General features: G+C 42.3%; 1 protein-coding gene across 1 annotated transcript in view; it reads left to right on the top strand.

Annotated features, from left to right (window-relative positions):
• The window catches only part of HIP1 (huntingtin interacting protein 1), a 199203-nt gene extending 187827 nt beyond the window's left edge, over nt 1-11376 (top strand). Inside the window, exons 26-30 of the mRNA XM_073667838.1 lie at nt 2714-2819; nt 4954-5077; nt 5210-5271; nt 8131-8239; nt 10267-11376. Of these exons, the coding sequence (XP_073523939.1) occupies nt 2714-2819; nt 4954-5077; nt 5210-5271; nt 8131-8239; nt 10267-10277 (412 nt within the window). The 3' untranslated portion in view covers nt 10278-11376. The remainder of the gene's footprint in view (nt 1-2713; nt 2820-4953; nt 5078-5209; nt 5272-8130; nt 8240-10266) is intronic.
• Nucleotides 11377-14685: the final 3309 nt, after the last annotated feature.

Here is a 14685-nt window from a genome sequence, read left to right as displayed (position 1 = left end):
GAAATCAACTGTGGGAGCAATAATTAGAAAATGGAAGACATACAAGACCACTGATAATCTCCCTCGATCTGGGGCTCCACACAAGATCTCACCCTGTGGGGTCAAAATTATCTCAAGAATGGTGAGCAAAAATCCCAGAACCACATGGGGGGACCTAGCGAATGACCTGCAGAGAGCTGGGACCAACATTACACAGACTACCATTAGTAACACACTACACCGCAAGGGACTCAGATCCAGCAGTGCCAGACGTGTCCCCCTGCTTAAGCCATTACATGTCCGGGAGAGTGAAGTTTGCTAGAAAGCATTTGGATGATCCAGAAGAGTATTGGGAGAATGTCATATGGTCAGATGAAACCAAATTAGAACTGTTTGGTAGAAACACAACTCGTCGTGTTTGGAGGAGAAAGAATGCCGAGTTGCATCCAAAGGACAGCATGGGGGTGGCAACATCATGCTTTGGGGCTGTTTCTCTGCCAAGGGACCAGGACGACTGATCCGTGTACATGAAAGAATGAATGCGACCATGTATCGTGAGATTTTGAGTGCAAACCTCCTTCCATCAGCAAGGGCATTGCTGATGAAACGTGGCTGGGTCTTTTAGCATGACGATGATCCCAAGCACACCTCCATGGCAACGAAGGAGTGGCTTTGTAAGAATCATTTCAAGGTCCTGGAGTGGCCTAGCCAATCTCCAGATCTAAACCCTATAGAAAACCTTTGGAGGGAGATGAAAGTCCGTGTTGCTCAGCGACAGCCCCAAAACATCACTGCTCTAGAGGAGATCTGCATGGAGGAATGGGCCAACATACCAGCTACAGTGTGTGCCAACCTTGTGAAGACTTACAGAAAACGTTTGACCTCTGTCATTGCCAACAAAGGATATATAACAAAGTATTGAGATGAACTTTTGTAATTGACCAAATACTTATTTTCCACCAAAATTTGAAAAAAATTTCTTTCCAAATCAGACAATGTGATTTTCAGGATTTGTTTTCTCATTTTGTGTCTCATAGTTGAGGTCTACCTATGATGTCAATTACAGGCCTCTCTCATCTTTTTAAGTGGGAGAACTTGCACAATTGGTGGCTGACTAAATACTTTTTGTCCCCACTGTATTAGGCACCAAGTTAATGTTTAGTACAAAGTTTTTTTTTTGACTAGTGGTCTCCCTCATTGAACTGTCAAACACCTGATCCTGTCCAATCAAAGTCATCGGTAACATGCGGCCTGTAAGGACGTTGCGCCCCATCAGCTTAAGTCCACACATTCAGTCAGGGCCGCCACCTTCGTGTAACGTGCCGAGGCATAAAAGACAAGTACCTTGCCCACGGCTACCGCCACGTTATATGTACATTGGGATCTAGGTGGTGGACTAATGTGCTGCAAATGTGTGAACACCAACATTGAACACATTAGATGGACCTTCTGATATGAAATCAAAAGATCAGCAGAGGTTGTTCCTAAACACGTATTGAACATCACAATCTAGATACAGGAGAATTTTTTAATATCATTCAAATTTAAATATTTTTTATATTTTGCGAGATCTAAGAAAGAAAATGAATGTTTATTCATGGGACAGCCTCTTCAAGTTGCTCACACTGGACTTATTTTATAGACCAAGTTCTCTAATTGTTTGATTATTTATTTTGTCTAATTCTCTTAGAGGGTTTCTCCAGGCATGTAATAAAATGGCCCTGTCACATAATTCAAACGGCAGCTAGTCCTATTCACATGTCAGGATGGGCTGCAGTCTGAAGAAACACTGCTAACAAGACCTGTGTCTCAGCTGATAGAGGAGCGGATCATAAGCACACATACCTCAGTAAGTTGAGGAGAAGGACTGTGACATAAGAAGAAATACATTTTCTCCATAACTGACTGCGCAGGAAGGACTGAGGCTAGAGAAAAAAATCCTTTGTGCTCAGTCAGCCGAGGAAAAGATTTATTTCTTGTCCTTTCACAGCCTTCTCCTCAGCTCACAGAGGTATATGTTCTTACGATAAAGCTGTCAATAGAGCTATAGGTCATAGGAACAATGTTTCTTAAAACTGCAGCCCTTCCTGACGCATTACTATGACTGGCTGCCGTTTGAATTACGTAACGGGAGCCATTTTATTACATTCTTGGAGAACTCTTTTAACATGACAACTAGAAATTCCATGACCTAAACTCTTATCAGTATTGATTGCTAATGTAAGGAAATTGTCTCCAGGCTACACAGACTACAACTACCAGCATGCCTTTACTACCTCAGGCTGTCAGGCCATATTGGGAGTTTTACATTGGAAATAGCTGGAGGGGCCCTGGTTGGAGACTGTTGAATTACATTTGCCAGTCCTTGTCCACTTAATATTAAATAATTAATTATGGAATTTGACAGGAATCATAACATCTACCAATGTGAAATGTTAGATGAAATCTAACAATGTGTAATGTGCTCACTGTCAGGATTCCTTTGTTACCACACTCCTGGCGCTCGTCACATGACCGCTCATATACGATTTGCATACTGCTGATCTGTCGCCGACTGCTTGTCTCCTGCTTCTTCTCATTGAGAGAAGTGGAAAAGAAAGAAGAGCAGATTTCCCTTACTGGGAAATGTGTTATTTTGAGTGATATATTTATGCTTTCATGTATTATATCATGTGCATTTTTTGCTTTTTTTACTTTCGAATAGCTTTTCTTATCACCTTCCATTCTTTTTCAGGGATGCTGCAGACCTTGTAGTCCAAGGAAAAGGGAAATTTGAAGATCTCATTGTTTGTTCCCATGAAATTGCAGCCAGCACTGCCCAACTTGTAGCAGCTTCCAAGGTATAATCCATATCCTGAAAGAGATCAGATTAGTACAGTGACATCTCTTGACAAGGGTTGACGTTTGCAAAGCTTTTTCCATCTCCAAACGTCACATCATGACTAATCGATATAGGTTATGATCCTGAGTCATTTGTTAGTACATTACCCAAACTACAGTAACTATATGATCCGAATAAAATATACTACACATTATTTTGGTGTTTAATGCCCACAGCTTTATCTAAAAACATGACTACAACAATCACAGAAAGAGTCATGTTAAATGCTAGGCAAGTATATTCAGAGATTCAGCGATACCTTGAGGTCCCCCCCAGTGCCTGACACTGTCACCGGCAGGCAGCAATCCATGGGTAGCACACTGACTTGCCACACTAGAAAAGCCAGTCCACTTCAAGGGATCCAATGACCCTACAAAGGTCATTCTCCCATCCACCCGGGGACTGGGGCAGTAAAAATGGCAGGATACAGTGGTGTACTGCACCATGCACATGCGGCTGCCTGGCATACTGATTCACCAGTATCTGCTTCCTGAGGATGCAGGTACCGGTGAATATAATAGTGAAACAGGAGCATCCATCTCCCTGCTGCACCATTCACCCTGTGCAACTGAGTGTCTCGGTACAGCATGTGCGCTGATGTCACTAAATCATGCGTGTATGCTTGCTGTGTAGGATAGGTGTGTAGTTTTACTTTTGTCAGTCAGTAATCTTGGAAAACTTTGGGGGATATAATACTGTGTGGGGCATATGGGGGTCATCTTACTGTTTGTGGAGACTGGGGGTCATCATCCTGTGTGAAAGGACTGTGGGGTCATCATACTAGGGGACTATCATAGTATTTGTGGTGGGCTGTTTTGGTCCATCATACTGTGCGTGAGGAGCTGTGAGGGGCAACATACTGTGTGGGGAGATGTGCGGGCCATCATAGTGTTGTGGGGGGCTGTGGGGTTCATCCTACTGTGTGTGGGATGCTGTGGGGATTACCATATTGTGTGTGGTGATCTGTGGGAGCATCATACTTTGTGTGGTGCTATGGGGGCATCACACTGTGTGAGGGACTGTGAGAGCATCATACTGCATGAGGAGCTGTGAGGTCCATCATACTGTGTGTGGGGAGATGTGGTGTACATCATAGTGTATGTAGAGGACTGTGGAGTACTTCATCCTGTGTGTGGGGTACATCATCCTGTGTGTGAAGTTCACCATACTGTGTATAGGGAGGCTGTGGGGGCATCATACTATGTAGAGAGCTATGGGGCCATCATGCTTTGCGTGGGAGGCTGTGGAGCATCATACTGTGTGAGGCAAGCTGCTGAGCATAGCAGAAGGGATGAATAATGTGAGTAGTATGATTTATAAACCTTATAAAAAGCTGTAATTTACGTTTTTGATACCTGCTACAGATAAGAATCCATGAAACAATTAACCCTATGGTAACATGTAATAGCAGTAGTGACTAATCAACATACTTAATTCTGCTCAATATTAAGTGATAAAAATCAATACAAAATAATTAAAAAATACTAAGCAGAATTGAGTTCGGCCTTTTTGTTCAGCCCTCCAGAACAGCCACGGCCTCTAATGTGGCCCCTTGGAAAAATGAATTGCCCACCTTTGGCTTAGAAGCTTAATGTCAAAATACAAATCAACATGTTTTCAAAATGACATGATGGCCTATGTACAAAAAAGAAGGTGACAGATAAATAAAACATGCAATGATGAGTAAATCAACGTAAACAGGATAAGCAGTCAAGTAAAATATCAAATATACATTTGCACAGTAAAGTCGGGAAGGGAAATGTTTCTTCTGGCCAGTGAAAGAGGAAGAGCCAGTGAGACAGGAACTTTTATCTCTTCTTAAACCCCCACAATCCCAACAGTAAAACACCAAGTACAGACGGACACCTATTTCTAATTTCAATAGACAATAACTACTACAGGAGTTCAGCTTCTTAACAGTCGTGTGCCCCCTTCACTTAGTACTCAGAGAGCGGGGGAGGGGGTCAGTATAGGAGCAAACAGGCAATGAAGATGTAACTAACTGGAGTAAATATAATGGAGTATTTTGTGAGTTTTTGAGTGTTAGTTTCACGACAATCAATGTCATGATCTATTTTCTCTTATTTCTGTAGGTAAAGGCAGAGAAGAACAGTTCTAATCTGACCAGACTCCAACAAGCCTCTAAAGTTGTAAATCACAATGCCGCTGGTGTCGTGGCTTCCACAAAATCAGTGAAGTCCCAGATTGAAGAAGTAGGTAAGTACAAACTTGTCTCATTCTACTTTTCGAACAGAATTGTTACAGACCTTGGAGCAGTAATCCAGCATTATCAATAACTCACCCACCATGACTGATTATCTATTATGGCTTCCTTTCTTCTATGAACAGAAACAATGGATTTCTCTAGTATGACCCTAACACAGATCAAGCGCCAAGAGATGGACTCTCAGGTATTACTTACATTTATATTTAGCTTTACTTTTCCTAATTTTACAGCTCATTGCTTAAATTAGTCTGATATTTCCTTCTCATCCAGGTAAGTATAAAGTGGGAAAGCTATAATATACGATAATGTACATTGTCTTCTTTGCCATACCTATATTAAACTAATATAAATAACTTCATTATATAACTTATAGTGTATTAATCCCTTAAGGACCTTGGGATTTTCCATTTTTGCGTTTTCATTTTTTGCTCCCCTTGTTCCCAGAGCCATAGCGTTTTTGGTCAATATGGCCGTGTGAGGACTTATTTTTTGCGGGACAAGTTGTACTTTTGAACGACATTACTGGTTTCCAAGACCCATAGCGTCTCCATTTATTGGGATCTGGGGCCGGCTGAGGACTTTTTTTTTTCATGCCAAGCTGACGTTTTTATTGATACCATTTTGGGGTAGATCCTATGTTTTGATCGCCCATTATTGCATTTTACTGCACTGTTGCAGTGACCAAAAAAGCGTAATTCTGGCGTTTAGAATTTTTTTCTCGGATTATTTTTTTATATTGATAGATCGGGCGATTCTGAACGCGGCGATACTAAATATGTGTATGTGGGTTGTTTTTTTTAACATTTTATTTTGAATGGGGCGAAAGGGGGGTGATTTAAACTTTTATATATTTTTTATATTTTTAAAAACATTTCTTTTACACTTTTTGCTTACTTCTATAGTCTTAGGAGACTAGAAGCATCAGCAGTCTGATTGCCTCTGCTACATACAGGCGATGAGCAGATCACCTCTGCCACTGGGTGGCGCTCATACCAATCTTTACATGACAACCACAGGGGTCTGCTGCAGACCCCGGATTGTCATGCCCAGGCATCGGTGACCCGCGATCACGTGATGGGTCACCCATGGGCGGGGCTAATGCCGCGCTTCCGGCGCGGCGATGTTAAATGGTGCTGTCAGAGATTGACAGCGGCATTTAACTGGTTAACAGCCGCGGGTGGATTGCAATTCCACCCGCAGCTGTTGCGGGCACATTTCAGCTGTAAGAATCAACTGACATGTGCGCGGTTCAGTGCGGGCTCAGCGCCGGAGCCCTCACTGAACCGTGGGTGATGGCCTGGGGCGTACTAATACGCCCCAGGCTTTAAAGGGGTTAATGGGAACCTGCGAACAGATTCATTCTGCTGAACCACAGGCAGCATAAATCAAAGACCACCTTGCGCTGCTGCAGTCAGGTGCAATTCACTGTGATGGCGCAACTGGCTGGGCTTACCCTGTGGGGGCGGGGGGTAACTAAGTGGTTACCTGGTCTTCTCTAGAGCCTCTGATGGTGAGGATAGGCTTGGGCTGCCAGGGTAGCCTCCAGGGCAGTCCCCGGACATGCAGCAGCTGACCGAAGGATCAGAGGCACAGGAACCTACGTTCAGGCAAGGTGTGGAGGGAGGAGCTGCCTAACATATCCCCTTGACTGACAGGTCTCTCCTTATACACGTACATAGGAATAAACCTGTCAGTCATGGGGAGCTGAAGTAACTCGACCTATGTCTGATAAATCAGTTGACAGGTCCCCTCTAATACTAGGCCTAAATATTGCCTAATAAATGAAAACATAAGGCTGTGTTTACATATTGAAAGCCATGGGGCTTTTTTGTCTCTGTTTTCCAAAACCAAGGCACTGCACTACGGCAAAGTTTTGCCTTAATTTCAGACAAGAAACTTAACAAAAATGGACCACAGCCACAGTGTGTGAACACATCAGTTAAAGGAAAATTCTGGAAAATCAGGGTTGTCACCTTTAAATTACTTTGCAGTGAGTCATTGAGTATTCTGGCCCCTTGTTTGGTAAGCAGTAGCATGTTATTGTAAAGTTGCAGTCTGGTCGACCACCGGTACATCAACATCAGTGCCGGATGCGAAGTGAGAGGTCATTGTTCCATTGAGTCATACACTGTAACAAAAAACAGGAGCGCCAGCTGACACAGGTCCTGATGAAGGGGCAACCCGATAGATGTTTTTACCTTTGTAATGATTGAGTACATTTTTATCACCGTCAGTCAGATCATCTTTCAAACCCATCGAGATTCAGAAGGTACACTGGGAAGAGAGGGTGATATTGAAATCCATCTTCCCTCATGGCTTAAGAGCTGTCTTATTGTGGTTTCCATATCCACAGTTCATTCTTGCTTTGTCGGCTGGCACTCCTGTTTTTTGTTACAGTTTATTTTTAACCACACAGTTGTCCAGAGCGAGGACTTTTGGTAGCATCAGGCTGACTAGGAAGTTTATTTGGATTTATGTGGGTGGCAGGGTTTTTTCCTTGTTACTCACATCTCATTTTGTTTTGTTTTTGTGTCCAGAGTCTTATCCCTTTAATTGTTCCATTCATGTCATCTTTCCTCATGGAACAAAGTAAGCAACCACTTTTTTTTATATAAGCAGCAATTTTATTGAGACGACTTTACAGTCCAGTGCAGGACTTCACTTCATGTCCGGCTGCCTAAGATTCACTTTTAAATATTCATCCTATAAAGAAATTAATTTTCTGGTAAGTCCTCTGATGATGCAAAGGACAACACTTGAGAAATCTGTGGTTTGTTAAAGGAAAAAGCAGAGAAGATGGTAAAAGGTTAATAAATTAAATCCCACATGAAAACTGATGGGATCGCAGCTTAGATAGCATTTTAGCCTTGCGAGCGACTTGGATTATTTTAGCAAAACACAAATACTGGAAATTTTTGTAGCAACTACAATTTCACCCATAGGAAACTATAGCCCTTGCATGCGGCTGTCACAGAAAGTTGGCTGTGTTGTCCTAGTCTACTATGATTGTCTGAAAAACAAATCAAATCCTTACTTCTGATAGGTGCGAGTCCTGGAGCTGGAGAGCCAATTGCAAAAGGAGAGAGAGAAACTTGGAGAGTTAAGGAAGAAGCACTATGATTTAGCTGGAGTTGCAGAAGGGTGGGGAGATGGTAAGTATGAAAAACATTTCAGAAATACATATACAGACAAAGTAAACAGTATTTAACTCTTTCATGACCTTGCAATTTTCCGCTTTTGTGCTTTTGTTTTTTCCTTCCCTTATTCCAAGACCCATAACTTTTTTTATTTTTCTGTCCCCATAGCCGTTGTAGGGATTGTACTCACTTGGGTGCTATGGGAGGCATGTTCCTTTAAATATCCATAACGGTTTATTTGCTTCATAAACCGGTCAAAAGCAAAATGCAAACAAACAGCCTTTAGTGCAGGCAAAAACAAAGAAAACAGTCCTTTGAGCAAAGTCTTTGGTTAGCCAGCGCTGTGGTCACACAGGGTGGTAGGCATCCAGTACACGGCCCAGTCTGGAGACAACCAAACAGGAGGTCTTCTCCCTCCAGACACACAGAACATGTGTCAAACAACAGCCTCCATTTTATAGGCTGTTAATCACACCCAGAGGTGAGGTATGAAGGTAGCTGGACTCGCCCAACTCTCCAAGCTACCCATAACCCGATCCCAGGTGCACCAAACAGCCTCTTAGTGCTTACGTAACACATACCTCCCATTGACTATGCAACCATTAGCCAACTTACATCGTATAAAGGCTTGTTTTTTTGAGTTGTACTTTTCAATGACACCATTCATTTTATCATATGCACTGAAAAGCGGGGAAAAAAATCCAAGTGTGTTGGAATTGCAAAAAAAGTGAAATTCCACAATTGTTTTTTGGGTTTCTTATTTTACCATGTTCAATATATGGTAAAACTGACCTCACAATGTGATTCTCCATGTCAGTATGAGTATGCAGATACCAAACAATGTATAGTTTTGTAATTTTTTTTTTTTAAGTGGTGAATTTTTGGGGGGGGGGGGATTTGTAAAAAAACAAAAATTTTGCTTATGGAGAAAGGTTGAATTTGATGGACCCAAGTCTTTTTTCAACCTATGTAACTTATGTTGCCATTTTCCAAGACCCTTAATATTTTTATTTTTCGAGACCTAGTGCTGGGTTAAGGCTTATTTTTTGCACCCTGAGCTGATGTTTTTATTGATACCATTTTGGGATAGCATTTTATTGCAATGATGCAGCGGCAAAAAAAAAATGTATTGCTGGCGTTTTGATTTTTTTTCTCCTTACGCCGCTTACCGATTGGATTAATTTATTTAATATTTTGATAGACTGGACTTATGAACTCAGCGATACCAAATATGTGAGGTTTTTTTTTTTTTTTTTAAAGGGCATAAGGCTGGTGATTTGAACTTTTTTGTTTTATATTTTTCAGATTTAAAAAAAACAAATTCTCACTTTTTATTGTATTTCTTAGTCCCCTTAGGGCACTTGAAGCTGCGATTGTCTGATCGCTTGTGCTATACATAGCAGTGCATTAACACAACCCATCAGCGCCCTGTGATCACGTGACAGGCACACCGAAGGGCGGGATGAATGACACTCTTCTGGCCAACGAATGTTAAATCCCGCTGTCAGTGATTGACAGCGGGATTTAACAGGTTAACAGCCACGAGCGGAACTCCACCAGCGGCTGTTCAGGCACATGATGGCTGATTAAATCAACCATCATGTGTGGGAAAACATGTGGGCTTGTTGTGTGAGACGGCATCAAAGACAGGGACACAACATAAGATGTAAATGTAGGTCAAAGGTCGTGAAGGGGTTAAAGGAAATCGGCTCAGTGAAAAATTCACTTTGTTAGGGCCTCACCACACCCCATCCCACCGAAGCGTCACACACTTTGGCAGAGCCTCACCACACCATGTCCCACCCAAGCGTCACACACTTTGGCAGAGCTGGCCGTATTGGCATAAAAAAGCCAAAAAGTCGCAAAATATCTGCGCAACTTAAAGTTGCACAACAATTTTGCAACATTTCAAGGTTTTTTATGTCAGAAAACTGGGGAAAATACTTCGATGAATTTGGCCGTATAATTCTATGATTCAGTTATTTAAGTAGCATTTATTGCAAAATTGTGAATTTTGTTTTTTCTTTTGATTTTTCCCACAGCTGCTGAATAAACTCTGTTACAGCTTCCACTCTACATACAGAACGCACAGCGATAACTTTGAAAGCACACGTCTATGGCATTCAATTCAGATCTCCTCTACACAGTCTGGATTGGCCGCGTCCAACTGGTTCTGAGTATTCCCAATGGGCTACTGAAGAGCAGAAAGGAAGGAGAAGAGCATCAATGGTGCACAGAAAGGATTCAGGAGCCTTTATAATGCCCGCCACGCTCAACTACCACTCACCTTCAATGCTTAGGAGACAAATATATTCCATTTCTTGATATCTATGTTAGTTCAGGATCACACGGAGGGGCCATAAAAACTCAGCAAGGTGCAGGGTAAAACCTCCGGCCTTTGATGCCAGACAGTCTTTAAGTTTCTGACACCTGAAAGATGTTCAGGCTTTTGATAGCAACATTCACTTAAATCCATTCAACTAAATACAATTTATTATACCGTGTGGAGGGAGGGACCAGGAGCACAATTAAGCCCCTAGGGGGCGTATGAGAGGGACCTGCAGTCATATTTAATTAGCTAGCAAAGAAAATGGACTATGACTTTTGCCTTATAGGTTACTGGACAGTTCTATAGAAAGAAAGAAGTACTTGATATTATCGGTGCTGTAAACCTAACATGCCGCAAAGTTCTCGGGAGGAAGATACATTTTGGATTGGTTTTAATTAAAGGTGTAGAATTGTTTGGAAGACATCAATATTATATATTGTATAAATGTACAGTGGGAGCCGTGACCATAATAAGGGATGATTAGTGCTTACGACCTAAGATCACTCCGTAATCTCAAGACTCCAACACAGATCTTTGTCTGTGAAATTTCACATGTTCAAGGCAATCCTGTGTGAGTTCTTCTATTGGTCGGTGCTATTCGGGCCTCGCCCCGGGGTCCTGCCATATCCTGCACTGCCATGTAAGTTTACAGCAGGAAGAAAGACGAGAAGCAATCTAGGCCATGGATCCTGAACACACTGTGACAGTAAGAGAAGACATTATATAGGCCATGGTGTTATAATGTTTTCACATTTGTGCCACAAGGCTTGGCATTAGTAGATGTCACTATTGCATTTACACAAATAAACCCATGTTCATTTTTTTCCTGGTTCTTTTTATTCTGTACCAAAAATGCCTTATTTTTTTTTCTAAATTCTTCGTGGATAAATATATTTAAAAAAAATGGATATGTGAATTACATTTTTTTAAATTACTTACTAATAAACTTATTAATATACTTTCATTCTGAATTCTGCTCCCATTCCAGATGTGTCTTGAAGTCGCGGCACTTCCACTTCTGGCTTTGTTTTTAAACAGCAATTAGTTTCCCCTTCTCTGGGTCTGTGATGGGGCTGGTTCATTTCACTAGCTAGGCCAGCCCCCTTCTTCATCACGGCTGTTTGATAGACCTAAACCTGACAATCAGTTTCTTTCATACACGGAATGGTAGGAGGCTGTGTTGAAATAAACCAGAATTGGATGCATTGAGACCGTTTGATAGGGCCTGGAAACTGTTCTATTGGACAGTATACAGAATGGTAGTATATTATTTATTATGCTTACTTATACAGCAGCATCATATTCCACAGCGCTTTGCACACATCATCATCACTGTCCCCATTGGGGCTCACAATCTAGATTCCCTATCAGTATGTCTTTGGAGTGTGGGGGGAAACCGGAGAACCCGGAGGAAACCCTTGCAAATACGGGGAGAACATACAAACTCCTTGCAGATGTCCTTGGTGGGATTGCTATGTTGAATGGCTCTAATAGATAATGTTTGTGTATGTACAGTATGGATGTAGCATAAGTGTGGGATATAATGAACTACTATCTTTATTATATAGAAAAATGGCAGTATCTTGCACGCATTTTGATCATACTGTGTGAGCCCATCTTCCGACAACAAGGTAACTTGTTTGGATGCTACAGTAAAGACTCTCCTACCTTTCTTGGGCATAGGCTTCTAAATGGAAGACAATGCATGTGCGATGCAGGTATGCTTAAGCCTAAATGAATACAGCCGAGGACTTCATTCTCATGCTAGTGTTTGGTTTGTGTGTTGTCTGTATGTTTTTCAATGAACAGCACACATACATTTAATTCAATAGCCGTTTTTTTTGTTATATTAGGATTAGTGATGAGCGAGTATGTTCTGTTAACCCAAGCATGCTCGCCGAATATCTTCAGCGTGCTCGGGTGTTATGATTCAGTCACGCTGTGCTCATGATTTGCGACTATTTGATAGCTTTAATACATGTGAGGAATGTCTAAGAAACAGGCAATCCTCGTATGTATTAAAGCTGTCAAACTGTCACAAATCATGAGCACAGCGTGACTGAATCATAACACCCGAGCACGCTGAAGATACTCTGAAAACACCCGAGCATGATCGCTCATCACAAATTAGGATGACACCCTTGCCAAGAAAGTTCATCAACTTTGTAATCTGTCTTGGTAACTACTGTGAAGCATTAAGGAATAACAGCTCAGGTTCAAAATGGTAGACCATGGAAACTCATGGAGCAGGACTGGCTAGTGCTAAAGCCTCAGGAATATCAAATTTGCCCATTCACTCTCGCATTAATCACTACAGAGTTCCAACCTGCATCAGAAAGTGACATCAACCCAAGAACTGTGTGTCGAGAGCTTCATGAAATAGATTTCCATTTTTGAACAGCAATGCTCAAGCGTAAGCGAGATCACTCTACACAATGCCAAGTGTTGGCTGGAGCACTGTAAAGCCGGTCACTACTGCACTCTATAGTATTGGAAACATGTTTTCTGGAGTGATAAATCACCTTTCATCGTCTACAGGTCCAATATATGAATCTGTGATTTTTGGATTCTCGGTAGAACGCCACCCATCGGAATGGATAGTGCCCACTATTGAAATCAGTGGAAGAGGAATAATGCTCTGGGACTGTCTTTCATGGTTTGGACCCCTTAATTCCAATTAATATTAATGTTAAATACAAGAAAATTGTATGCTTCCAACTGTGGGAACAATTTTGGGAAAGTTTAGTATGAGAGAGCCCGAAAATTACGATGCAGTCTGCAGAGGTGTGCATCTAGGTTTTCTGGCACCCGAGGCAAGAATTCAGTTTGTTGCCTCTACCACGAAGCACATACTCAATTTGCTGACTTAGTTACGTGCCGACGAGCTGCTCTTCCTAAGGCTGGGTGCCCACGTAGCGTTTTTCAAGCGTTTATGCTGCGGAATTTCCGCAGCGGAAACGCTTGTTAAACGCTAGGTAATCCGCACCCCATGGTCCCCAAGGGGATTCCGCATGTTCTATGCACATGCTGCGGATTTTTCCGCAGCGTTTATGCTGCGTACAAAAATCCGCAGCAGGTCATTTAATTTTGCGGAAGCGCAGCGGAATGGCCGTCATTGACTTGCATTGAGACGCATAGAATGCACGTCTGTACATATGACAAGCGGATTCTATATGCGTTTCAATGTGCGGATGGTACCCAGTTCTGGAGGAGAGGAGACTCTCATCCAGACCTGGGTACCATTGTACCTGTAAAAAAAAGAATAAAATAATAAATAAAGTTTATACTCACCTTTCCGAAGGCTTCTCTGCATGCCGCCATCGCTTGAGGACCTGCGGTGATGTCACAGTCATGTGACCGCAGGCCCTTCACCCCTCTGTCTCGCGATATGCCGGCAGCCGGGAACCAGACAGGAACGAGCGCTGCTGCACACGCCGGGGCCTCGGGGGTGAGTATAGCTTTATTTGTTTTAATTTTTACGGTTCACACTGTATAAATCCATGCTGTTTGCATGGATTTATACAGTGTGACCTAGTTGTCAAGCACTTTCCAAGTGATGCTATCGCCTGGAAAGCGCTTGTCAATCTGCATGCGGAAACGCATGTGAATCCGCATGTATTCTGCAGGAAAAACGCATGCACAATCTGCATGCGTTTTTTCTGCCAGGGAGATGCAGAAATGCTGCAGAAATTTTCTGCATCGTGGGCACATAGCCTGATTCTCTCAATCTTCAGTGAAAAACTGAGAGAAGCTGGAAGAAAAGATAATTGTTACGTGACCGTAAGTATGAATATCGCATATGAGTGAAGTGGCCATGTGATGACTGCTGGAACCTGCAAGCAGAGCTGAATCCTGACAGTGAGGATATTACACGCTACTAGGATTGTCATGCTACAGGGCTTCATTTTATAATTAAAGAGCTTGTCCAGGTTGGAGATGAAAGTCTGCAGTCACTCTATGTGACTGCAGGCTTTTGAATTTTCACAGTGAATGCACTTTTAGGATTCTCCCTTGCCAAGAGTGGATGGTCATGTGAGCACAAGTATGAGATTTGTATACTTCTGGCCACATTCTGACTAGATGTGTCCGGCTTTGCTCAATTTTCATTGAGTGAGGCCACACAGGTCTAGTC

This window comes from Phyllobates terribilis, unplaced genomic scaffold, assembly GCF_046119375.1.
Source record: "Phyllobates terribilis strain yellow unplaced genomic scaffold, ASM4611937v1 Scaffold_2__4_contigs__length_985480577, whole genome shotgun sequence".
Taxonomy (NCBI): Eukaryota; Metazoa; Chordata; class Amphibia; order Anura; family Dendrobatidae; genus Phyllobates; species Phyllobates terribilis.
This window is presented reverse-complemented; position numbering and strand designations above follow the sequence as displayed.